Here is a 25,094-nt window from a genome sequence, read left to right as displayed (position 1 = left end):
AGTGGAATAGTTTGATAAATATGTTAAAAGACTGAAACCTTAATCTTTAAAGTTTTATCATTTTCACAGTCAGAGCTGAGGTCACATTCATGCAAACTGTAAGTGTTTACAAGTCAGTCACATCAAGCTTGTCTCAAAAAAGCATTTATCCCTCTCAAAATAAAACAAACTGAGGCGTAACAGCAGCATATAACATATAATAAACAACAAAGCAATATATGAGTTGTTAATCTTTAACATTCACTAATAATGTTGTTGTTAAACAGAAGCATCAACTGAGCCTTTATTTCAGTATAGGTGTGGTAAGTTTAGGTGATGCTGAATGGAAACCACAGACATCATGGTTGATAACGGACTATTAGCTCTCTAGTCAGTTAGTTTCTAATTAATTTAGTTAATATTGTCTGTCTTTACATTTTCATTACTATATGAAAATTGAACATTTAGGCCTATGTTAAATTCTGTGGGACTCTTCTGCCCTTTTTGCACATTTCAGAAACAATAAAAATACTGAACCCGCTGGTTTATTTTAACTCTTTTCACAATACTAATATATATATTACATATACATGCTAATATGTATAATGCATAAATAATTAAGCATGGAAAATATGTAGTTAATAGTAGGACTAGCTGGGGACGGGGGCCCAAAAATCAAATTCTGCCCAAGGCTCCTCAAAACCTTGGGCTGGCTCTGACAATACAGAGCAGCTGTCCTCCGGTACGCTAGGTGGCGCAGAAGTGCAATAAGCAAACAAACATTTTTGTCCCTGGACGGCTTCCTTTCACAGCGTGGACGTCAACATGACATTCTGAGCTTTCATAAGATTGCTCACTTTGGTTTGTCAGTGGAATTTTATTTACAGTTCTGGGATATCATTGTTGATCCTTTATTAGAATTATTTAAGGAATGCCTTGATAGAAAAGAAATGTCCACAAGCATGAAACAGGGTATTATAACTTTAATTCCTAAACCTGATAAAGATCTTCTTGTTATAGAAAATTGGAGACCTATCACGCTTTTGAACATAGATTATAAGATTATCTCTTTGGTGTATGCCAAAAGATTAAAGAAAAATCTTGATGAGATCATAGCTGAAACGCAAACCGGATTCATGACCAACCGCCATATCAGTTCAAACATAAGGCTTATTTTTGACCTATTAGACTACTCTGACAATATAGATGATGATTCCCTTATTGTGTTTCTTGATTTTTATAAAGCTTTCGATACGGTAGAACATTATTTCTTATTTAAAGCACTCAAAACCTTTGGTTTTGGTCCAAACTTTGTGTCAACTATTGAAATGTTTTATAAAAATATTGACAGTTGTGTCATACTATATCCAAATACTACTAAAAGATTTCCAGTCATGAGATCTGTTCGCCAGGGTTGCCCAATTTCCCCCTTTTTATTTTTGATTGTGGCTGAACTACTTTCATTACACATTTTGAATAGCCCAGTTATTAAAGGTTTATCTATTTTTGGTAAAGAAATCAGAGTGACTCAACTAGCAGATGACACCGTTTTATTCTTAAAAAACAAAGATCAGATTGAAACTGCTATTTCATTAATAAACGAATTCTCAATTGCCTCTGGATTAAAACTAAATAAATCGAAATGTGAAATTTTATGTTTGTACCAATCAAATGTCAAATCCTTATACAATATTCCTGTCAAAAACTGTGTTAGATACCTTGGTATTCATGTCTGTAAGAATGACACAGAGCGTCAACAACTTAACTTCTCTCCCAGGATGGAAAAAACTAAAACTATACTGAACTTATGGCTCCAAAGAGACCTATCAATTTTTGGTTGAATCCTTTTGACTAAAGCTGAAGGTGTTTCCAGATTTGTGTATCCAGCCCTTTCCCTTAATGTGTATGATTCCACATGTAAAAATGTTAATAACTTATTTGTTGACTTTGTATGGAAGAATAAGCACCATCATCTAAAAAAATCATTGCTTTGTGGACCTAAAGATAAAGGTGGTTTTGGCCTTCTGGACTTCATGGACCTGAACTATACATTTAAGGTGAAATGGCTAAAAGAATGCTTAAAATCTCCTGGATCATTATGGCATTTCATTCCACATAATATTTTTAGAAATGTTGGAGGTTTGCAGTTCTTATTGTCTTGTAATTACAGTATATCAAAGTTACCAGTTAAAATGTCTGCATTTTATCAACAGGCATTGTTGGCTTGGAAATTATGTTATTCACATAACTTTTCTCCACATAGATCCATTATCTGGAATAACGAATGTATTACTAAGAGGAACAAATCATTATATCTGCAGAATTGGATCGATAAAAATATAATCTATTTAAAAGACTTATTTGACTCTGAAAGCCAACTACTCAGTTACAATGACTTTATTACAGAAAAAACATTCCCTATCAAATTTAAAGATTTTAGCTCAGTAATAAAGTCTGTTCCCAGCGGACTGACTGAGTTGATGAAAAGTTACAAAAAACAGAACACACCACATGCATCTGTTAGCACTCTTTATATAAATGGTATTGATCTTTTAAGCAAGAAATGCACCAATAAACATATTAGAGAATGTTTGTATAATGCGAAGAAAATAACTCCAAGAGGCAAGTTTTTTTGGAATGCTATTTTTGATAATATCAATTGGGATAAAGCGTGGCTTGTTCCTTTTAGATTTTGTGTTACAAAGTTAGAGAATTACATTTGAAAATATTACATAACATATCCATCCAACACATACATTTCAAGGTTCTGTGACATTGATAGAAAATGTACCTTTTGTAAAACTGAACTTGAAAGTGTTATTCATTTGTTTTATGGCTGTTCATATAGTGTTACATTTTGGAGAAAGCTTGAAAATTATAAACTGTGCAAAACAACATACGAAATCAAAATTGAAGGAAAAAACATTATCACTTATTTTGAAACCAAAGAAAAAAAATATGTACCATTGTCAATCTTTATATCTTATTAGGGAAATTCCATATACATGAATGTAAATTTCAAAACTCAACCCCATCATTTAATTTGTTTTTGATTGAAATTGAATATTACTTAAACTCTCTTAAATTAACTTCCAATAAAAAAGGTTTATCATTGATTGAAATTCATTCAGAAATGTTTAATGAATGAGCTGTCACAAATATAACTTTTAAGTACAAAGTTGTTATGAAGTCTGTCACATCCCTCCTTTTTTTTTTCCTTTTCCTTTATTTATTTATCCTTCTTATTTCATCGTACTGTATATTGTTACTCTTATTTGCCTTGTATGTCTACTGTACAAACTGAACTGGAATGACTGACTGTTCGCTTTATTATTTCAAATAAAGTTGTTAAAAAAAAAAAAAGATTGCTCACTTCTGCTGGATGCGAAGATGTTCTTAACCTTTTTATTTAGAACATTAACAAGAGATGTCGCAAAGGTAAGCGGTAAGCGCAGGATTGACGTTTAACTTTAAACTCGTCTTGGTTGTCTCGCTGATTAAGCCTCCAGCGTTTGTGGGGCATCTTTAGTGAGTTAACTTTGCTAATTCATTCTCATTTCATAGCCACTTGATACCACAGCAGAAGTAAAATTTACTATAAACTGGTGTTTACTGTGACAACTGGCATCTGATTGGTCCTCAAAGATATAAATGTGGCTGACTTGTTGAAGTTGTGGTGTGTGCTTCTCATATGTGTCTCTCAGGTCAGTGTTGGCCAGCATGTGCAGTCTTTACACACGGGATGTCAGCTGCTGGCAGCAGAGAAAGCCCTCCTCATGAAACTGCGGAAAAGCACCGGCTACACTTTCATTAACTGTAAGAAAGCCCTGGAGAAGTTCGATAATGACGTAGCACAGGTGAGGGCCTCTCCTAATCTCTGTCAGGTGCTGTTCAGCGTTGTTACGTCTTTGAAACTAATGACCTGTGGGACTGTTTTTAATGTAATTTGGCAAATGTTCAGGCAGAGACATGGCTGCATGAGCAGGCCCAGAAGGAGGGCTGGAGCAAAGCAAACAAGCTCGAAGGTCGCAAAGCCAAAGAGGGCCTGATCGGCGTGTTTGTGGGGGACAAAGCTGCAGTAATGGTTGAGGTAAGCCCACTGGTGCGGGGATTCACTAGCCTACTCCTCCTAGTTCTTCTCTTTTTCTTTTTTTTTCTCAACAAGTTGGTCTTTTGTCTCTCTGTTCTTTTTGATGCAGGTGAACTGTGAGACAGACTTTGTGGCACGCAATGAGAAGTTCCAGCAGCTGGTTAAGGATGTGACATTTGCCACCCTGGCCCACCACAGAAATAAAACTCAAAGTCAGCCGGGATATGTGAAGGTAAAGATGCATGCTGAGGCCTGCGAGTAGAAATAAATGTCATTTTTTTATTTCATAAATGTTAATGGAAACAGAGCAATGGACTTCACCTACCTCCAAGGTGCATAGAAGTCTAAACTAAACATGATTTGGCATGTGGCCTTCAGACAAAACATAATAAAAATGTTTTAAATAGAGTAGGTATGAACCAGAAAAAAAGCACAACAATACATAAGCAATGGAGCACCTACAGGGATGAGCATAGCAACTGGTCAAGCCGCTTCAGGCAAACGTGAGCTGTGTACAGCCATGACCAAACACTGCTAGTCGTTCATTTAAACTGAAACTGTGGTGTGTTGAACATCCTGTTATGCCACACAAGTACTTGAACTCTTAAAACTGATTTGTACAACAACTTTTTGATACACCAGGGTTTATATACATGTCAGTGCTGACAGAGTAACACTTACAACACATGCCAGATGAGAATATATTGCAGTTTCCTTCAAGGATGCTTCAGGGAACCTGGGAAACGCTGATGATGTTACCCATCTCCTTAATTAGATAGTTCCTCTTGACCAGGCCAACCTGAAGCTGCATAATCATGTGTCCAACCCAAGGTGGAATGAAACAAACGGATCACAGAAATGAAGCCAGTGCATGGTCCAACCTTAAATCTTCACTCTAATCAAAATATGAGCTAAAGTGCTGCATTTCCTTTAAGAACAATTGTATTTGAAAAAAACAAAACAAAAACAACCTCACACGCCTTTGGCTATAAATTTTTGATGCTACCCAGTCATATGCAAAGTATTAGGCTAATGGGTGGCCCACCTGCCACTGGGACACCAACTTTAATACAAAAGCAGTAAATTTAAGTCAGAGTAATGCATAATATCGCAAAAGTAACCACATCCCATTACCAGTTTACATTCCCTTTTTTGTAAATAAATACATTTTATATAAATGGGTAACTGTACATACTTGTGAGTAATTTCAAACTGAATTTGTGTCATTACTGTGGCCCACCTGCAGAACTTTCATAGCCCACCAGGGGGCCCCAGCCCACACTTTAGGAATCACTGCTGTAGTCACTTAGACACTCCTGAAGAAACACTAAACTACACATTAGCCTTGTTTAGCAGTCCTTACACTAACAAACTGGCTTTTCTTTCCAGAGTGTCCTATCAAGCGATGACTTAAGCAAACTCAGCGTGGGTGAAGGAACCTCACTAGGTGATCAGGTGGCTCTCACTATAGGTCAGTACTTTGCTTAAGGGACACTGCTCATTGTAAAGCACTTTTCACACATGGGTCATATAACATTGCAATTTGTTAAAATTATGGTTTTCTGTTATTCAGACGTTTCAGTTTTATGCTCGAGCTTAACAGAAATATAAGATGGAGAGAAATGTGGTACACACATAAAGACTGCTCAAAAAAAATAAAGGAATATGTTTAAAAACACATCAGATCTCAATGGGGTGGGGGGATCATGCTGGATATCTATGTATCTATATATCTATAAGGATGCCAAATTCTTTGGTGAAAAGGAAAATTATCACCCTACAGAGGGCTGAATTCAAAGATGCCCTTAAAATCAAAGTGAAAACATTATGTGGCAGGGTAGTCTGTCTTACCAAATTTTATTGCAGCAACTCAAAATGGTACTCACTAGTCCTGGGGATCTCCTCCCAGATCTGGACCACAGTGTCACTGAGCTCCTGGACGGTCTGAGGTGTTGACTTGTGGGGTCAGATGGACCGAAACATAATGTCCCAGAGGTGTTCTGTTAGATTTAGATCAGGCAAGTGTGGGGGACGGTCAACTCTATCAAATCCTTCATCTTCCAGGAACTGTCTGCTAACTCTCGCAACATGATATCGGCCATTTTCATGCACTAGGATGAACCCAGGATCCACTGCACCAGTGTAGGGTCTGACAATGGGTCCAAGGATTTCAAGGATAGCTAATGGGAGTCAGGGTGGCATTGCCTAGCCTTCATATACCACCACTGACCCACCACCAAACCAATCATGCTGAACAGTGTTGTAGGCAGCATAACGTTCTACACGGCTTCAACAGACCCTTTTGCATCTGTCACACATGCTCAGGGGGAACCTGTTCTAATCTGTGAAAAGTACACAGTGCCAGTGGTGGACCTGCCAATTCTGGTATTCTATGGCAAATGCCAACTGGGTTCCACGGTACATAGAGCCTGCTAGGGGACATTAGGCCCTCAGGCCACCCTCATGAAGTCTGTCTCTGATTGTCTGCTCAGACACATTACCATTCACACCAGTGGCCCGTTGTAGCTTTGGCAGCGCAAAAGTTCCTCCTTGCACAAAGGTGCGTAGAGACAGGTCCTGCTGATGGGTTAAAGGACCTTCTACGGCTCTAGCCAGCTCTCTGGCAGACAAAGCGATCCTTCTGACAATGACACATACGAATGTTACATCATAGAGGAGCTGGACTACCTGTGTAACCTCTATAGGGTCCAGATATTGCCTCATATTACCATGTTAATTTAATTAACACCAAGCAGCTGAAACTGATTAACAACCCCCTCTGCTACTTCACTGACCAGACCAATATTATACTCTGATTAAAAAGTGTTCCTTTAACTTTTCTTGAGCAGTGTATGAAATATTACAACTCGATACATTCAGACTTTGGCTGTTAAATTGATGCAGTAGACTGGATGTTATTAGGCAGTTAAAGTTTTGCAGAAAAGTTGCTAGGTTGTTCATTCAAGTGTGAAGCTGACATGTTTAGGTGTTGTCAGATTGTCAGGAAGGAGTGCTTATCTGAAAGTTGAATAAAGACAGCTGTTTTGGTTTGAAACAAAATGTAAATAAATAGAAATATAAGCGGAACAAATTTTGAAATTGTCAAGTTTTTGAATTGTTGCTTAATAACATGAAAATGAACAGTCTGTTGCAGCAGGCTTTGGTTTTATATTGGTGCCTCTTGCTCCTCGGGTCGCCTTGGTGAGAACATGTCTTTGAAGCGGGCAGTGACGGTGGGCATCCCTGCTGAGTGGAAAATTGGTTCATATGTACACGGCAGCATCAGCACCCAGACTGAGGTAGCCATGGGCCGTTATGGAGCCCTGGTCGTATTTCAGGGTGGAAAGGAAGGAGAGCAGGAAATGCTAGGTCGTAAACTGGGACAGCACATAGTCGGAGAGTCCCCTTTGTCTCTGGGTAACATGGATGACCTGCCCTGTGGCGAAAGTGAGACACACCTGCTACCTCAGACCTTCCTGGCAGACCCCAGCAGGACTGTGGCACAGTTCCTCAGAGGTCAGCAGGCTCGAGTGCTAGACTTTGTCCGATTTCAATGTGGCGAGACGACTGAAGACGCAGAATGAAGAGAGGGGAAATTGTTCATCCAGCTGAATTTGACATGTCTTTATTTTGTGTGTGAATATAATTCAGGTTTTTGTGTACTCTAAGACTGAGGCATCACAGTCACACAGCATCATGAATTTGAAAGAGTATGTGCGCCCACAAACACTGGTACCTGATGAAATGACCAATCCAACAATAAAATCTCTTTCCTGAAAAACCTGTCTTAGTATTTAATTTTATACACTATTCTGTGTTCTGTATTTTGACACATAAATATAAATTTTTTAATGAAAAGGTTTAGTGGTTTAGTAATTATTTTCAAAAATTATCTCTATATATGACGAACCTCTTGCTTTGTAACCTAACTGAACTTACCATCCATCTATCTTCTTCTGCTTATCCGGGGCCGGGTCACGGGGGCAGCAGCCTAAGAAGAGAAGCCCACCACCTCCAGCTTGTCCGGGGGAACACCATGGCGTTCCCAGACCAGCCAAGAGATATTATCTCCAGCGTGTTCTGGGTCTGCCCCAGGGCCTTCTCCCGATGGGACATGCCTGGAACACCTCGCCCAGGAGGCATCTTTGTCAGATGCTCGAACCACCTCAAATGGCCTCTTTCAATGTGCAGGAGCAGTGGCTCTACTCTGAGACCCTCCTGGATGGCTGAACTTCTCGCCCTATCTCTAAGGGAGAGGCCAGCCACCCTTTGGAGAAAGCTCATTTTCACTGCTTGTATCTGTGATCCCGTTCCAGACAAATTGCCCAACCTGTTGTGCATCCTCTTTGCAAAGAACAACATTTTTAGCAAAACCACTTTAAACCTTATCACTAAATTTAGGTTAATTTATATAGTACCAAATCACAACAACAGTCATCTGAAGGTGCTTTATACTACAAGTTAAAGCCAGTACAGTATTGTGGAGAAAACCCTAACAAACACCCCCCCCCCTTATGAGCAAGCACTCACTTTTGACAGGAATAAACACTTCAAGCAGAACCAGGCTGAGGGGACAGCCAACTGCGACTGTTTGGTGATTAAGAGAAGAGAGAGTCTCAGATGATGGGGCCAAACACAGACTGAAGAAGATAAGAAACCAAATGTAATGATATGCTTCAGGGAAGAAGTGCTCTGTGCACACAGTATAAATAATGCCTAATCAAAAACAAGCCTAGATCACCCTATAGATCATGTCAAAGTCATTTTACATTGTGGTCCACATGCAGCCCACATTGATCTTAAGTGGGTTGCACCAGTGAAACTACTAAGATGAATTTGCAAAACTGGGGGAAAAAGTTCTGGCAGTTCAAAACATAAAGTTTTCATTAAGTTACAGAAACGTTTACAGAGGTTCCTGTTAATAGAAAAAGCTGTACATGCGTTAAGTGCTGTTGCACTTAATAGACCTGAGGAATTTCACCCATTTGATAACCTATTGTCAGGGTAAGCAGATTCAATGTAGGCACAAAGCCGTCAAGCTGCTGATTATTGGCTCTTCACTGAGCCCGGGGATTAAAAAGCAGGCGGTGTTAGGTTATCTCTCATCTATCATCTGTCACAGCTTTATACCATTAATGTGTAGCTATAGCAGGACTCAACGATGGGAATGCCCCGTTAAAAATATTCGATATTACAGCGTTCGTGCAGTACCTTCGCTTTACATTTGTGTGTTAATGTGTCGCATCTTATTTTTTCATAAAACCGGAAGGGGGTGTGTAGCATGTGTGCAGGTTATGGCTCTGCAGCACCGTGCTGCACCACAAACGAGCTGCAACCCTGCAACTATGCGAGAAATGCAGCTGTGAAATGGAGGCATGTGATTGGCTGTTGCTGCCAAAGCAACGGTGACATCACCGGGGATGTACCACGCAGGAGCCGTTTGAGTCCTCGGAGCTCAGAGGAGGTCCAGCAGCTTGAGCCATCTGTCATCTAAACCCTCTAAAAAAAACAAACATGGTAAGTCAAAGATTCCCGCAGAAAAAATTATGGAAATATCGGCATTTTACTGTATTTATGGAAAATGATTTTACCATCTCCTAATCCAGCCCAGGTAACGCTAAATGCGAATTTGCTAGCCTGCTTCACTCACTCGAGCCTTTAGCTCCGAGCCGTTTCTTGCCTGTAATTGATGCCATTGCGGGATTAACTCATTTCTAAATCTCACTGAAGTCTCTGTCGTTTTGTTTCATCTACCTGTTTCTCCCCTCTCTCCGAACTGTGCCTCAACCAGTCCGACCTAACGGAGGACCAGATCATGGGTGAGTCTCATTATGAAAAGGGGTTAAAGGGGTTTATTATCCATAACATTCGTCGGCTTGATGTAACCAGTACATATTTAGAAAAAAAGAAAAGAAGAAAGCTCTGACTTCTGGCCCTGTATCTGTGTAGGATCGCTGCAGGTAAATGAGAACTGCAATGTAAAACTGAGCTAAATTTAACTCACCTCACTGAATGGCATTCACTGTGTGGGAAACCTGAAGGCTCCTCACGACTCAAACTGGACAAGCGTTTAACTCCGAGTTCATCACCAGTGCTAACCTGCAAAACAGGAATTGGGTGAAACATGTTGATTTGTTTGCATGCTTGAGCTTTTTAAATGTGTGATATGCTAGCAGACATAATAACGACTCACATTTTTGTGGTGCGGGTGTAGGTGTGTCAACCGGCACTGAAACACAGTTTACATTGTTTGCTATGGTACGTTTGCTTTGTAGTGGTGTTTTTGTTTTTTTAACTGAACAGAAATGCATTTCACGCTTTTGTAATTTTGTGTTATACACTCACCCACTGACAGTAAGGAGAGGACTTGGTTTATGTGAAGCGTGTCAGTTTTTGATTCCAGTGGAAAAAACTACATTGTGTATTTTATAGTAATGAAGTGCTGTGTATCATCTTTAGTGTAAAAGCACCATTGATTGCAAACAAGTGTTTACAGACGTGAGAATTTTATTGGCCCACTTGCTAACCTCTTGCTTTTTTGAAATGAAACTGCATGCACAGAAGCTGCTAGTGTTTACTGTCAAAACAACGTATGGAAAATCATGTTTTCCTTCCCACATACAGGGTATCAGTAAAGCTTTGGTGCATACGTCATTACCTGTGTCATGAAGGCCTGCCTGTAATTTTTGGGAACCTAACATGCTCTGCAGCTGAACTGGAGTTCTGCATTTGCTTTCCTTATCACTAGAGTTTAAAGAGGCCTTCCTTTTGTTTGACCGGACGGGCGAGGGGAAGATCACCTACAGCCAGTGTGGCGATGTTATCCGAGCTCTGGGACAGAACCCGGTCAATGCTGAAGTACTCAAAGTCCTGGGAAACCCCAAGCTGGAAGGCTAGTATCTGATTCACTACTCACAACAAAAGCAGATGACTATAACTGCAGCATTAGTTTGTTTTGGTTAAGAGTGTGGTCAGGTGTACAATTACAAGGTCTCGTTATAACGTCCGCAAAGTAGTACAGGAGAGTCACTGCTTAGTGGCTTGCTTTGTCAGTGTAACTTGTAAGAGTCACACCTGAACTAAAACACATGTCTTTACCTGCAGACTAAATTTACTGCTGTGTGCAAACTGTTGTGGACAATCTAACACTTGGTAAACGGGCTCCAATGTCCCTCACATCACTAGAGAAACTCTAAATCTTGAGAAAATGTCTTACATGCAATCAAAACGAGTTTTGATCATAATAACAATGTGCACAAAACATTATTTATCTGATGCTACTGTTGGCTGTTCCACTGCCCAAAGGGTCACCACAGCAGGTCCAAAGAAAGTGGCAGCAGGAAAAACATACATTTACCAGCTCTGCATGCAGATGAACAGGTTATTTGTGTCAGCCTTAAATATCATCACCCACATCCATGTGACTGAACTCTGAATCATCACCATGAATGGACAAGAAACAAAAGCCTCCCAGAAAAACATCACAAAATTCTACTAAATACAACCCAAAAACTCACATTATCTCAAACCTATTCACGACACCTTCACCATTGAAGGCTCACTGTTGTTTGTCCCCCTGCAGAGATGAACACCAAGATGCTGGATTTTGAGCAGTTCCTCCCCATGTATCAGGCCATTGCTAAGAACAAGGACCAGTGCTCCTTTGACGACATTGTTGAAGGCCTGCGCGTCTTTGACAAGGAGGGAAATGGCACAGTGATGGGAGCTGAGCTGCGTCATGTCCTGACCACATTAGGTAAGACCTGCAGAATACATGAAGTATTAGTCACGATCTATAAATCACAGTTGGCCTGCGTTCAAGTAGTTATCTCTTTAAAGGCTGTGATTTCTGCTTCTTTAAAATGTCTATTTCTTCATTCTGTGCTTCAGTGCTTATATTTTCTTCTTTATCTTCCAGGTGAAAAGATGACAGAAGAAGAGGTGGAGACTCTTTTAGCGGGACATGAAGACGCCAATGGCTGCATTAACTACGAAGGTAGATCATTGTGCATAAAAACTTTCTTAACAACAAATAAGAACCAGATTATATCAGGAAAAATAACACTACTGCCATTGATTTTTACCCCTGAGCTGTAAAAGGCTGATGGGCTATTGTCATCACCCCGCTGGGCAGGCAGGCGGCATGGACCAGTGGCGGATCTAGAAAAGTTTATATAGGGGGGCAAAGGAGGAGCAAGAGGTCTAGGCAGGGTGGCACATACCTCTTCAGTGAAGTATGTGAAAATCCCCTATGCATAAATGGAGTCAACAAAATGTCCACAAAAACACTATTATGGGGGGACAGCTTTTAAGGACATAAAAGTTGTCCCCCTTGCGTGGACATCCAAGTTTGTGAATGCGATAACTTACTAATGAGGCGACATAGAATTTTGAAATTGTACCATAGGTGCATCAATTAAAAATCTTAGATGAAATCAAATCTCAAAGTCAAGTCCGTAGCTTTTGTAAATTTCATAGGAGATCGTTTTACAGAGTGTTTGGTTTAGATGTGCTGTGGTGCCCAGCTACACATATTTACCTGCTTTATTGTCACATAATCTTAGTGGGACTTCGTGCAGCCTTGTGTCGGGGGTAAAAACTGTGTGATATTCATTCCATCGAAGTTGGACATTTGAGTTCTTAGTTGTAGCTGTGCTGGGTATTGCCTAGAATAGATTTCAGGCTGCATTGGATGTATGTAGGGCCTCCGTACACAGTGTTTTTTACACACTGCAACACTGAAATGCCAGCAAGCAGAATTGGGAGGAGGGGATGCACAAGTGAGAAGCTAGCAGTAAACGGCTAATAGTGTTATATGAATCATAAAACACATTGCATATTCTGCATATTGTTAATGTCTCCCCAGGCACAGTTCTGTCTTGTTTTGTGCGCTTTTGCAGTGTTTTTCTGTTTGCTGGTGTTTTCTTAAGTTGCAGTGTTTGACCTCTCACAGCCACCGTAGTTCTGCGACTGCCTCATGCTCACTGACTCAGTGTTCCTGTCTCATAGCTTTTGTCCATTATACTATATCTGGTTGAACAGAGTGAATGACGAATTGGCGCTTTCAGTCAGAGAAAAAGTTATTTCGCAATACATATCGTTATCGTTCTATCGCCCAGCTCTAGTCTGTAGATATTGAGCACAGATGGTGTTCTCTGATTCTCTGACCTTTAACCTTTCTCTCCTGCATAAATGTGGCCTGCATGTAGCATCCATGCATACCTAACGATTTTTTTTTTTTTTTTTTTTTTTTTTTTTGTTGGGGGGGGGTATCAGGGTGTACCAAGTGTAAAATGAGCTAAAATGCTGCAAACAGACACAAATTGTTTATTTTAATTTGTCTGCAGAACTCAAACATTTCTACCACACATTTTTTTTCTTTTAACACTTTTCTTCCCTAGCTGTTTGCCTTTTTTCATAAATCTGATTATTCTAAATAAATCCAGGCTTTTGATCCTATTTGCTGATATGGCTGGTTAGGAATTAGCTTATACCCGACCTTGTGTCTGTACTCTGAAATGCTGATTTTTCTCCATCATTCTCCACACAGAGCTCGTCCGGATGGTGCTGAGCGGTTGAGAACTTCCGAGGACCACTTCCAGATTATTTTCTGTGTTGTCTTGCCGTTCTATCCATGTCATCCCTTCCCCAATAATTCTGTTTTGTTTCTGTGACATTTTTGTGCCTTTTCTGTCAAATGTGAAGAGACACTTTCACCTCAATTTCCAACATTCACCTGAAGGCACAATCAGTAGTATTATCCCCCCGGATTGTTTAACTTTTGTCATCTTTATCTGTCTTGTTGTCAGCAGTTTTCTTGTGAATGGAAATAATAATGGGATTTCTGAAAGTTTGAAATAAAAATGCTGTTTTACAAAGTGTCATCAGGCCTTTGAGTCTGGTTAAATACCTTTTAACAGGTTTATATTATATTTATTAAGTCGCATTACAAGCATGATGAAAAATATTTCAAAATCATTTAAATATTAAGTGGATATCAGATGATTTCTGTGTCTTGTCCTGAGCTATATGAATTAGTGATGTTAGGTTTGCACATTGAGCAAAAATAAAAATCAGTTGGAGATAATTGGCTGATTAGTTAATTAGATACTAATAGCTAATTAGATACAGATACATCCAAGTAAAGAGCATCAGCCAGGCGATGCCTCCTCGAGGTCCACCAGGAAAGACTGTGCAGTCGTTCGTCATCAGATACTTTAAGTTAGTTTACCAAGTCAACAAACCACTCTGAACAATGTCTCCTCTTCACATCTTTATTTTTTCCCAAACATTTTGTAATTAAAACCAGTTTTGACATTTTTTTTAATACAAACTGCCAGAATAACTGTCAGCACTAATGTGATGATTTACAGAGGAAACTTTTCTACTGTATAATAATCAATGGAACTGCTGCTACCTTCGGCATAGTGAAAAACATATAGAAACTGAACAGACACTTATTTCATATCACAAAATCTACACAATGTAATAATAACACAGATAAAAGAAGTCCATTTATGCTCACAACTGTGGTGAGGACTGCAATACTGGCTTGACGGACATCGACTGTAAAGTTTCACCATCTGACTGGATTATATTTCATGATACTGACATGATGTGCAGAACAACACGTGTTTCTTCTCGTAAATTCTTCAAACAACAGATGGCACTGGAAAAAAATTAAAAAAAACCAAAACAAAATAAAACTGAACAGTAACATGGTTTACATATCCTAATGGCATGCGTTCACATACACACATGCTCACAGTCACTTCTCAGACAGATCCGGCAGTCCTGTCCAAATCACACACAACTATGGAGAGGGTAAATATCAGTTACAAAGGTAATATACAGTTACAATGTTGACATATCAAAGAAAGAAGATGGCAAAAAAGAGAGTAAAAAATATATAAATGTATAGGATACAAAGTGAGGATATTGTTGCAGATATTAAGGACACGATTCTCCATTGTCAGCTGTTTAAGGTGCTCCCTTGTGTTTTTACAGCGTCAGCATTTCTTACGTCTTTAAAGCGAAATGCACCAAGCTGCTAAAAAAATCCTCCTCACTCACCAAGAAACCACAATGAAACTCACTGAATAAATGTGAGATAAACATGATTAGAAAAAAACATTTTGGCTTAGCAGTTTACACAAAGTCCAAATCCAAATAAACGCGTGCGTGGTCGCTAACGGTATTAATCCCAGACTTTCTTTTCAAACAGAATTACATTCCTCACAAAAACCACAGCCTGGATGCTTCAAGTTCATTTGCACTTGCAAAACACAAAGCGCCACGGTCACGTTTTTCTCTAAGTGCTGTTAAAATGTGGGAGGGAGTAACCTCCTATAACAAAAAGAGGCCTTTTCAGGACCTCAGGTTGTCATTACTTTCAAATAGTTCCCATATTATCATTAGAGTGTAACAAGAGAGGTGTTTGTAACAGAAAATCCAGTTTACAGTACACTTTTCCCAAACTGCATCCACTCTGAGTTAAAGTAATTTCAGTGTGGCATCTTTTGATTAGAATCGTCTTCATTCCTTTCAGACCTTATACGGGTTTTAGAAACATGACACAATTAAAAATAGAGAAAATAGAGAAAAAAAATTCATTTTCCCAATTAGCTTTCCAAAACTGTATTTAAGACAAGAAAGGGATAATATAAGTGCTCAAGTTCAATTTCATGGTTGCTTCAAGTCTTTCAATGCGACCTACAGAAACATATTAAAAGTGCTTTTGTCTTACATATATTTTAATCAGTACCTACAGTACGAGAGGGGGACTTCACTAGATGTGACAAACTGTTGCAGGAAAATAAATGCAACAATTTCCAAAACACTGAAAACATGAGATGAGTCTTTTCTCTTCTTCTCACTGAGTGCCAGCGTGTTGATAAGACCATCTAAGCTTACCAGATCTCCTGGTGTCAAGCTTAAAATTCCAAAGTGAGACGCAGTCGAACACGCAGGATGAAAATCAATTTTCTTCATTAGTCGGTTCAATTTGAAAAAGGACTTCTTTTCTAACAGAGAGTCAAAACAAAGGCGGATTGATACCGGCGTTTTTTTTTCCTTTCTCAAATCAATTGTCCTCTTGAAAACAAACAAGCAAACAAAAAAAAAGAAATAGAAAATGTAAAATGAGTTCTCTTCCTTCGGTTGATGACTTCTTCATTTTAGATAATACAGGCAGGATTCAAAGTGGTCAGTCATTCAGATTCTCAGGAAATTTGCTTTTTCTCACTGTGGAGGAGGGACCGGAGCTGAGGGGTGGAGTGTCTCTCCGGGGAGAGGGGCGGTGGGCTCTGTGAGGGGTAAAACAGGAGAAAAATGTTACGTACGATTTGTAACATAGTATCATTTTATAAAAGACAATGACGTAATTTATATTCACAAAACGTGAATTATGCATGATATATTATAATCTCATGATGCTGCCTAGCAACCACTTACTAGACTAGAGTCGTGGTCCAAACAATACTATAACACTGATGTGTACTTGTGAAATAAAAGAATGATGGATCTTCTCCGTTTCAACCTTAGATTCTTCAATTCAGAAATAACTCATAGTTAAAATAAATTAAAAAAATAAAGAAGTTAAACATTTAAGCTGGTCCAGGATCAGTGCAGGATTTCTGACAAAGACTGAGACAAGTGTTGTTTCAAAGCTAGGTTTCAGAACATTATAAGCCGTCCCAAGTCATGTTGGCATGAGATGTTTGGCATTGTTTGATCATTTGCATCATGCCAACAGTATCTCACAATCAAGACAGTGAGAAGTCCTATTTTAATGAGTGAACTGCATTTCAGCTTTTTGGTCTTAGTTAATAAAATGTTGACAAAGATAAGATAAACTGTGCAGCTTTTAATTGTCCTTACTACACCACTGCACAATTTCATGTATTTCACACACATTAGTATCTGATTTTGCTTCAAGAATAAACATGTCTACAGACATGTCCATAACTAATGAATGTAATAATTATAAATAAATATTACAACTACGGTGCGCGAGGAACTGACAGCAAACTTAAATGTATTAACTACTATTAAAGCTGCTACCTCACCATGGAGTACAGATGTAGTGTTGGAGCTGGAGTGAGCAGCTGGGGTCTGCCCCGGGGGACACGGTGGCGAGGTGTGAGCGCCTGGTGGTGGCTGGGACTCGGGAGCTGGGGCTGAAGCGGCTGGTGGTGCTGGGCTGGGGGCTGGCTGTGGCGCTGGTGTGCTGGGAGCTTGCTGATTTGCGGTCAGGCCTTGAGGTGCCGGGGCCGAGGTGGCCTGGGTGGAGTGAGGGCCCCCTGCCTGGCTATGTTGCTGGTGCTGAATCTGCTGGAAGTGCTGCTGGCGAGCCCTCATCTCAGCGTATTTCAGCTGCTCCATGTGGAAGGACTGACGGTCAGCCAGCAGTTGCTGCCGCTGGTACTCCAACTGCTCACAGAGACAGACATGTCTATGATTTAGGAAAACAGCATACTATCCACACTACATTGAATGTAACTTAAGAATTTTCTTATTTTAATGCTACATATCCCCAAATTCCTCACTCACAGCCTCCCGCTCTCTGTCCATGATGGTTTCCAGCTCCTCAAAGTGTCGCAGTTTAATCTCAAGCTTCTTCATTTGAGTCTCCACCAGCAGAGCCACCAGAGATTTGATCTTCCTCTCTTCCACTGCAGCCAAATGCTGTGAGGAGAAAGACGAAGAAGAATCTCAGATTAGAGAAAATAAAAACAAAAAAAGCTGAAGATTGAAGATACGACAAGTTAAGACCTTGACTCAATTAATTTTACCTTGGCCTTGACAGCAGCAGCTGCTAGAGCGGAGGCAGCAGCAGTGGCCAGGTTCCCCTCTCCCACATCACGCTCCACCTTAGCTTTCCTTTCTCCTTCACTCTCCCCTTCCCTCTGTCCCTCCTCTGTTCCCTCTTTTCCATCCTTCTCCTTCTCCCCATCACCTATGAGAAACAAAAGTTTAAAGTTTTTCACTGTTGACCAAAACCTTTATGCCTGCAACATTTTATGAAGACAAAACCCTTTTGTACCCATCTCAGACTCTGTTTTGTCTGCCTCCCTCTCTCCTTCAGGTTCTCTTCCTCTTTCTTCTTCCTTCTTCCCATTCTCTGCCTGCTTTTCCTCTTCCTCATTCGCTCCATCTTTACTTTCCTGTGTGGCAAAGTAAACAGCACAATATGATCCACAGAACTTTTACAGCAGAGATAATATATATATATATATATGTATATATATATATATATATATATATATATATATATAGATATATATATATATATATATATATATATATATATATATATATATATATATATATATATATATATATATATATATATATATATATATATAGATATATATATATGTATATAAATTGACATTCTATTATGTTACAGTGAACTCTCATCACACCTTGGCCTCTCGCTTCTCCTCATTCGACTGGCTGTCACTCTTGCTTTCATCACTGCTTTCATCTGTAGAGAAGACAAGCCACAACCTTTCAATGTGCTTTTTCCGACTACTCAACTTTTACAATCATTATTTTCAATTTTCTTTGTAATGAAATGCGTTCCAAAAGTTATGCTGTGTGCATTTATCCTACCAGGCCTCTCTCCTTCCTCCAGGCCGGTCCCTGCGATGCCACTGCCTTCCAGGCCATACAGAGGGTCCTGTCTGCCGCTGACCCTCGCTGCTTCCTCCACCCGCCGCACATGAGCCTCCACAAGCGCAGCTGGAACCTCCTCCTTCATACGCGAAAACTCCTCTGAGCAGGGAGAGATAAATCACAATTAATGATGTGAAGCAAAAACAAGGATACTGATGGATTAGTCACCTTTAGTAGATGCGCCATGTTCAGACATTTGGAGCTTCAATGATACAGGATTTGGTCAAGTGTTGGAAAGGTGTTGTTTAACATTTAATGGTCTCACTGTAGAAAATTAAAATGTATTTTGCTGTCTTAATTTTGATCCTATTGGATTATTTACTGGTTGATGTTTTCAGTTCCCTGTTGCTTCCTCTTTTTCCCATTCAGGCACTTACTATTAGCTCAAACTGTAACAACACAAAGAGACCATTTTTGTTTTCTACAGAGTTGGGAAATTTCAAATGGAGTTACTTCTCACCCAGAGCAGACTTGGCTGCGGCCGAGGCCACACGTGGGTCAACTACAGAGGCGAGGAAGGCCACGGTGCTCATGACAGGGTTTCCTGCTTGGCTGAAAGGTACCGGCTGGTAGGCAAGCGGGCCCAGGGAAGAGGAGCTGTCCTCCAAGTACGGGTCTTCAATGGGCAACCGCAGGAAGTGCAGGATACACTCATCCTGCGTACGGCTGCCCACGTGTTCGGACACTTTGTTCCAGTCGTCCTTATACATTTCCAAACCCTGAGGGAAGTGACAGCTACATTTAGCTCCATCTTTCCATGATGACATTTCCCAGTGTGGTATTACTGTGGCTGCTTTTACACTCTCTGATCATGTTTAAAACACTGACTGAGTGTACCTCAAGTAGTAGTAGTGTTTCTTGCTCTGTCCACTCCCGCATGGAGCTGGCTGCACTCTTGCTCTGCACACAAAACATCACCATTACCTTGTTAACACAATGAATCCACCGATATTATGGTGAGTAAATAGAAATTACAGAGAAACAGTCATTCTGTTATCCACCCTCCTGTACTTGTACCTTTGCAGAGCTTGTCTTCTTGCTGTACATGTCGGTCCGCAGCCCAAAGTTTTGCAGATCTGCTGGCTTGTCCTTCACTTTGTCAGGGAATGACATCATCTGCTGGGTGGCAGGGGTCTACAGGGTGAAAAAGGAACATATGTAAAACAACCTTGAAGATGTGTGCGCACGTGTCCATGTGTGTGTCTATACAAACCTGAGATGTCTTGGGCTGCAGGGGCACCAGGCTAGATGGAGTGTCTGCCAGGACGTGGAAGTGCGAGGTGGGGGGAGGACCCATGGGTGTGGGCCGGCTCTCAGAGTCCACCTGGTAGTTGATCAACCCCCACTGCTCCAGAAAGGCGTGGACTCTGTGGGGGGAGAAAATGTCCGGCGTATTCGTCGCTGACAGTAAGTGATTTTGCAAACACTGGTTAGAAACACGTATCCTCCCCTTACCTCATGATTGCACACACATCTCCTGCCAGATTCCTACGGCAGGCAGTGGAGGTCAGGTACTCCTGAGGATTCAGTCTGTAGGTGTCAATCATGAAGTTCCTGTACGCTAGATAACTGAAACAAAGAGGCTTTTAAATATCTGACGGATAAACAGATATAAATCATTTAACACTGTGTTGTGCACTGATCAAACACTTACATCTCAGGCGTTTTGGATTTGTTCTTCCCATTGAAAAACTCTGGCAGGGCTCGGCGCTCAATGGCATGAACACTGGAGGAAAAACAGATGCAAGTATGCAACACAAATTTCACTCACTCATGGATGACCCTTAAAACGTTCTAATAATACGTCGTGTGGCGCTGCTTTTCATTTCAACCAGTTCACTTTCCTTTTCCTCATTCTGCTCTCACGTGGGAAAAAAACATTCTTATTCTTACCTGTTATAGTCAAACCAGGCTGCGTAGCTCGGAATGATGATGTGATGGGTTTGCTCAGTCACATTGTCCTCGTGGAGGTCTGAGCCTTTCACTGGTTCGCCCTTCACACTCGGGGAGCCTTCCTCCTCTTCCTGTTGTTCATACGAACATACAGTTGGGCTCACCAACACAGAATTACAGCCATGATTTTGCCATATGTACTATTAAATGTTAAATTACCTTTCCTGTTGTTTCCATTGACTCGTCTTCTTGCTCATCTGTTAAGTCATACAAAAGAGACGCATGCATGAAAGGGTCAATAGATTAATCGGTGCTTTATTACTGGAAATTATTGATGAATAACAGCCGAACACAACAAGCCTTTGCCATTTTTGGTCTAGCATTTATTAAACTGGTTGGTGGTGATTAAATATGATTGTGTAGGTGAACCTCACCCAAATCTGTCCCTCCTTTAACTGGGGTGGAATCAGAGTCCTTCTTGGTGTTATCTGCAGGGAGACAGAATTATTATTAAAGAGGACCCATTAATATATATATACATATATATATATGTATATTGTGTTTTTAAAATATATGTGATTGATATTTGTACTGATTTAGACTTGTATACTTGTCTTTGCTGGGTTTCCCTCTTCAGACGCTGGAACAGGTGAAGCTTCATCCAAATCCTTGGACAGGTCCTCCTGTTCCTCCTCCCTCTGACCCCGTTTAGACTTGGTGTACGGGGTCGTTGGTCTGTTGACACGCACACAAAGGAAACAAATGTGTATTGCATTATCTCTCATCACCCTCTGTTTCTTTTCTCCAAAAGGGAGTCAAAGAACATCACCATGCAACAGGATGTGATTCTCAACATACCCTTTTTTGGTGTTCTTCTTCTTGCTCTCCTGAGGTGGCGGGGTTGGGGAGGGTGACGGCGAGCGCTTCCTCTTCTTGGCGCTGCCAGGTTTCTTGTCCCTCCGCTCGTCTGGTGTGGTCACCTCATCTGTCAGGGTCTTGGCAGAGATCCTCTTCCTCTTAGGACAGCCCTCTCCAACCTCATAGTCCTCCTCGTTCATCCACTCGTTATACTGGTCCAGATCTAAAATCCACTTTGCATGGACCTGTAAATAAATAATTAATAAATAAACCAATTATTATCTGCCCAGAAGTGAAATATTTTCAGCAATCATGTCAACCACCAGGATGGTGGAGGAGGAGGTGGAAGGAGGAAGAGCTAAACCGAGTTATAATAAAGTTATAATAAAAGTTATAATAAAAGACTGAAACTCATGATATTAACCTCTGTTATTAAAGACTTTATTTTGCAGAAAAGAACAAGAACAAATTTAAATTCAAGCTGAAATCAAAAAGGTTTCCAAAAACATACAGATGTATCTGTAACATTTAAGTGCTGCACAGTGGACAAATAAAAAAAAAGATCCTTGAATTTAAATACTGCAAGTGTCATGTAGCATTAATAAAGGGGTCAAATACTTGTTTTAACTCAGGGAGTATTAGAAAATCTGCTGTTTAAATTCATACAGACTGACACAGACAGAAAAAAGCAACAACAAATACCTTCCTGGGTTTTTCTGGGGAGGGAGGATCTTCTACCGCAGCCTCAATTTCACTGGCTGCGATCCAGGTATCATAACTAAACAGTGAAAGGAATGAGGTCGAAACTCGCATTAGGTGGGAAAAGCACATGTTTGGCCATGTAACACCACAGCAGGAGGGCTAATGTCAGCTTAACCTTCTAAAAACCAAAGATGTATTGAGAAAATAAGAGAAGTAGATAAAAGTGAGCTGCACGGTGCTCAGAACAAACCTGTCAGGAAAGTATCCCCAGTGAAGCAGCACTTGCTTGTCTCTCTTCATCACAGGACGAACCCACTCCTCTGGACCAAGAAGATCAGACGATGTTAGCGCAAATCTGACTCGTGCAGGAAAAACTTGTAACAATGCCTACCGAGACAAAACCTCACCTTCCTCCAGACTGGCAGGAATAGGCACAACAACGTGGGAGCTGGAGGCCTTGTCTTCGGTTACTGAGCCCTGCAATACAAGAAAACATGAGTAGAACCATTTGAATGTAAATTAAATCTGTCTGTAGTAAATGATCTGCCTGAAAGGCTCCTTTAAAACACACCTGATGTCTTTTGATGATGTCTTTCAGTTTCCCCAGCAGCTTTGGCTCTATGTCAGGACTCAGGTAGATGACGGGCCTAGTCAGACAGTTGTTCTGGAAGAATTGGAGCAGATACATCACTTACATAACTACATTTGCGAGCATTGATTCAAATAATCAAGAAGACTCACAAAACAATACAATAATCTAAACTCAGTTCTGCCCAATATTAGTTTTGCTATAAGCTTATTCGTGCAGTCTTCCATAACAGTCCCAGTTTCTCATGTGACCTCTTTGGAATATTAATTGCCCAGTACTTGTCCTATGAACTTGATTAAAAGTAGAAATCAGCATCCCACAGCAGATGAAGAAATCTAAATGACCTTGGAAAACTGCAGGACTGATTAAGTAGGATTTCTGTGGTCATGTGACTGGATGTCTTTCAGTACTTCTGTGTGCAATGCTCAGGCAGTGTGATTCCCAGACTCTTGAGAAATTTAGCGTAACCAAAGGACACGGTGTTCTCTATGCTATCATTTAAATTTAATGCCTGCAGTAGGAAAAACCATCAAAAATTTACTCCTGTTAGATAAATGAACCAAAATATGGCCTGAAATTTTCTAGTGTCCATTGACAACCATAAAAGCACTGCTGCAAAACTCACCTGCACTAAGGACTTCTCAATCGTCATGAACATCTCCACATTTCGGTCCATCCTCGACGGATTCTGGAAGTCAAACCTGCGCCTACCAGGAGTTTAGACTGGAGTTACACACGAAACGGCAACATAGCCAATATCCAACTGAGCACCGTAACTTAACAGCCACTAGCCCAGACGCCTAAACTCAGCTAGAAAGAAAGTCTTACCATCCTTGGTCACTTTTGAACTTGTAGGCTGCAGCCAGGATGTGGCAGAGAGCCCCTCCTGACTTAAAGTCCAAGAAGCATTTCATCTGCAGGGATACAACTCAACACATTCAGAATCACAGCAGTTTAAATGAGGTACCTATTTTTGCATGTAACAGATATACAGATGCTTAAGACACGTACCGGCAGCTTGGTGAGCGGAGGGTTACTGACATGTCGACCGAACACCTCCTCCTGGAACTGGAGCAGCTGGACCACCAGGCTGGACAGAGACTTGTTGGTGGGGGGCTCGGCCTGGATGTACTGTGCGCAAACACATGAAAATAAACTCAACTGTGCTGCTGGATGCCTTTATCAGATACCTCAAAGGAAGGAAATTTCAGTGAAAACTGCGACACGGATTGGTAAATGGGGAGGGGATGGAGTCACAAATATCGCTAACCTTTCATTTTTATCACTGTTTAGTAAAAAATGATTTTTTTTATTTGATTATTGTGTTTAAACACCAGCACAGTCCTCAGTGTTATTCAACACCGGACATTGCTTCAGTCAGCGCGGCGCGCCACAGAGCCAACATCTGGATCCGAGCTGCCTCACCGTTAGCCCATTAGCTTACTAGCTAGCTAGCGGGCTGGCCGGCTAAAGTCACCCTTCAACAAAAATCCATCCTCTGAGGTCAGACTGTGTGCTTGTTTTAGATCGGTTTAACTACAACAGTGCTCAGAGAAGCTGCCGTTAGTGGCTGCATCTGATGCAGCTGTTGGCTCAGCATCCTTTTGTATCCCGGCTCGAGTGAATCAAACAGCTGGACGCTCAGCAGCACCCTCCCTCCTCTCTTTGTCACTGCCTCTGCCCAATAGGTAAGTGGCCATATTTCAACGTGAAAAATGGAAGGTCTCGCTGTAGGATAGCAAAACATGCGGTCGGTACCTTTTTGTAATTCTTTCCCAGCCAGACGCGGACATTATCAAACTGAGAAACGGTATCAGACGCTTCGAAATATTTTACATTCGGGCCGCCGTCTTTCTTCCGCACCGCCATCTTTGCCTGCAGACAACTAGTCGAAGTTGCCTGCCGCCCAGCGACCACAGCGCGAAACTGCAGCCTTGGACTGTAGTGACAACCAAAGTACAACAGGGGGCACAGCGGTGTAGATAATGTTTTTGTCCTCCAACAATACGATTATAAAAATGTTTATGCTAACCTCTCAGCGAACACACACACAGATAGATAGATAGATAGATAGATAGATAGATAGTGCTTTAATGTTGCAGTCTGGAGCTGATCTGGTTTGCTGGTAACTAACTGCTGTTTTATTTGAAAAAAAAAAAAAAGAGTAATTTAGTAAAATGGAGAAAAAAGTAGACTAAAACTGACAGCGAGAGCTCAAGCTTGTTAACTTCCCTACTTTCTATGTTTAAAAATTAAAGCACTCATTTTTACCCTATTCTTGATTTTATCATACTTTCCTCAACC

General features: G+C 40.7%; 3 protein-coding genes across 5 annotated transcripts; 2 read left to right on the top strand and 1 right to left on the bottom strand.

Annotated features, from left to right (window-relative positions):
• The first annotated feature begins 759 nt into the window (after nucleotides 1–759).
• On the top strand, nucleotides 760–7,963 carry tsfm (Ts translation elongation factor, mitochondrial). Its single transcript, XM_039611906.1, has 7 exons — nucleotides 760–827; nucleotides 3,344–3,417; nucleotides 3,684–3,836; nucleotides 3,941–4,069; nucleotides 4,179–4,301; nucleotides 5,459–5,540; nucleotides 7,262–7,963. Exons 2-7 carry the CDS (start codon nucleotides 3,370–3,372, stop codon nucleotides 7,651–7,653), a joined length of 927 nt encoding a protein of 308 aa, XP_039467840.1. The 5' UTR covers nucleotides 760–827; nucleotides 3,344–3,369; the 3' UTR covers nucleotides 7,654–7,963.
• Nucleotides 7,964–9,449: 1,486 nt separating this feature from the next.
• myl6 (myosin, light chain 6, alkali, smooth muscle and non-muscle) lies at nucleotides 9,450–13,953 on the top strand. Its single transcript, XM_031739943.2, has 6 exons — nucleotides 9,450–9,586; nucleotides 9,861–9,888; nucleotides 10,818–10,961; nucleotides 11,652–11,825; nucleotides 11,988–12,065; nucleotides 13,620–13,953. The coding sequence occupies exons 1-6, from the start codon at nucleotides 9,584–9,586 to the stop codon at nucleotides 13,646–13,648; spliced, it is 456 nt and encodes a 151-aa protein (XP_031595803.1). The 5' UTR covers nucleotides 9,450–9,583; the 3' UTR covers nucleotides 13,649–13,953.
• Nucleotides 13,954–14,329: 376 nt separating this feature from the next.
• Nucleotides 14,330–24,662, bottom strand: smarcc2 (SWI/SNF related, matrix associated, actin dependent regulator of chromatin, subfamily c, member 2). Of its 3 annotated transcripts, none has more exons than XM_039612696.1 (26): nucleotides 24,549–24,662; nucleotides 23,802–23,921; nucleotides 23,619–23,704; nucleotides 23,416–23,497; nucleotides 22,773–22,865; nucleotides 22,609–22,678; nucleotides 22,452–22,521; nucleotides 22,202–22,277; nucleotides 21,500–21,744; nucleotides 21,252–21,376; nucleotides 21,076–21,129; nucleotides 20,861–20,898; nucleotides 20,642–20,772; nucleotides 20,403–20,474; nucleotides 20,204–20,317; nucleotides 19,962–20,115; nucleotides 19,766–19,882; nucleotides 19,586–19,648; nucleotides 19,209–19,467; nucleotides 18,686–18,847; nucleotides 18,496–18,557; nucleotides 18,114–18,234; nucleotides 17,863–18,026; nucleotides 17,621–17,755; nucleotides 17,132–17,500; nucleotides 14,330–16,374 (listed from the first exon to the last, which is right to left on the bottom strand). In XM_039612696.1, the coding sequence occupies exons 1-26, from the start codon at nucleotides 24,657–24,659 to the stop codon at nucleotides 16,291–16,293; spliced, it is 3,177 nt and encodes a 1,058-aa protein (XP_039468630.1). In that variant the 5' UTR covers nucleotides 24,660–24,662; the 3' UTR covers nucleotides 14,330–16,290. The 3 variants fall into 3 exon arrangements, with proteins under 3 accessions (XP_039468630.1, XP_031595805.1, XP_039468631.1); XM_031739945.2 differs by having other exon boundaries at nucleotides 17,137–17,500; XM_039612697.1 differs by having other exon boundaries at nucleotides 23,416–23,491.
• Between the last annotated feature and the right edge of the window lie 432 nt (nucleotides 24,663–25,094).

This window comes from Oreochromis aureus, linkage group 5, assembly GCF_013358895.1.
Source record: "Oreochromis aureus strain Israel breed Guangdong linkage group 5, ZZ_aureus, whole genome shotgun sequence".
Lineage (NCBI taxonomy): Eukaryota > Metazoa > Chordata > Actinopteri > Cichliformes > Cichlidae > Oreochromis > Oreochromis aureus.
The sequence above is the reverse complement of the archived record's forward strand: the minus strand, read 5'-3'. Positions and strand labels throughout refer to the sequence as shown.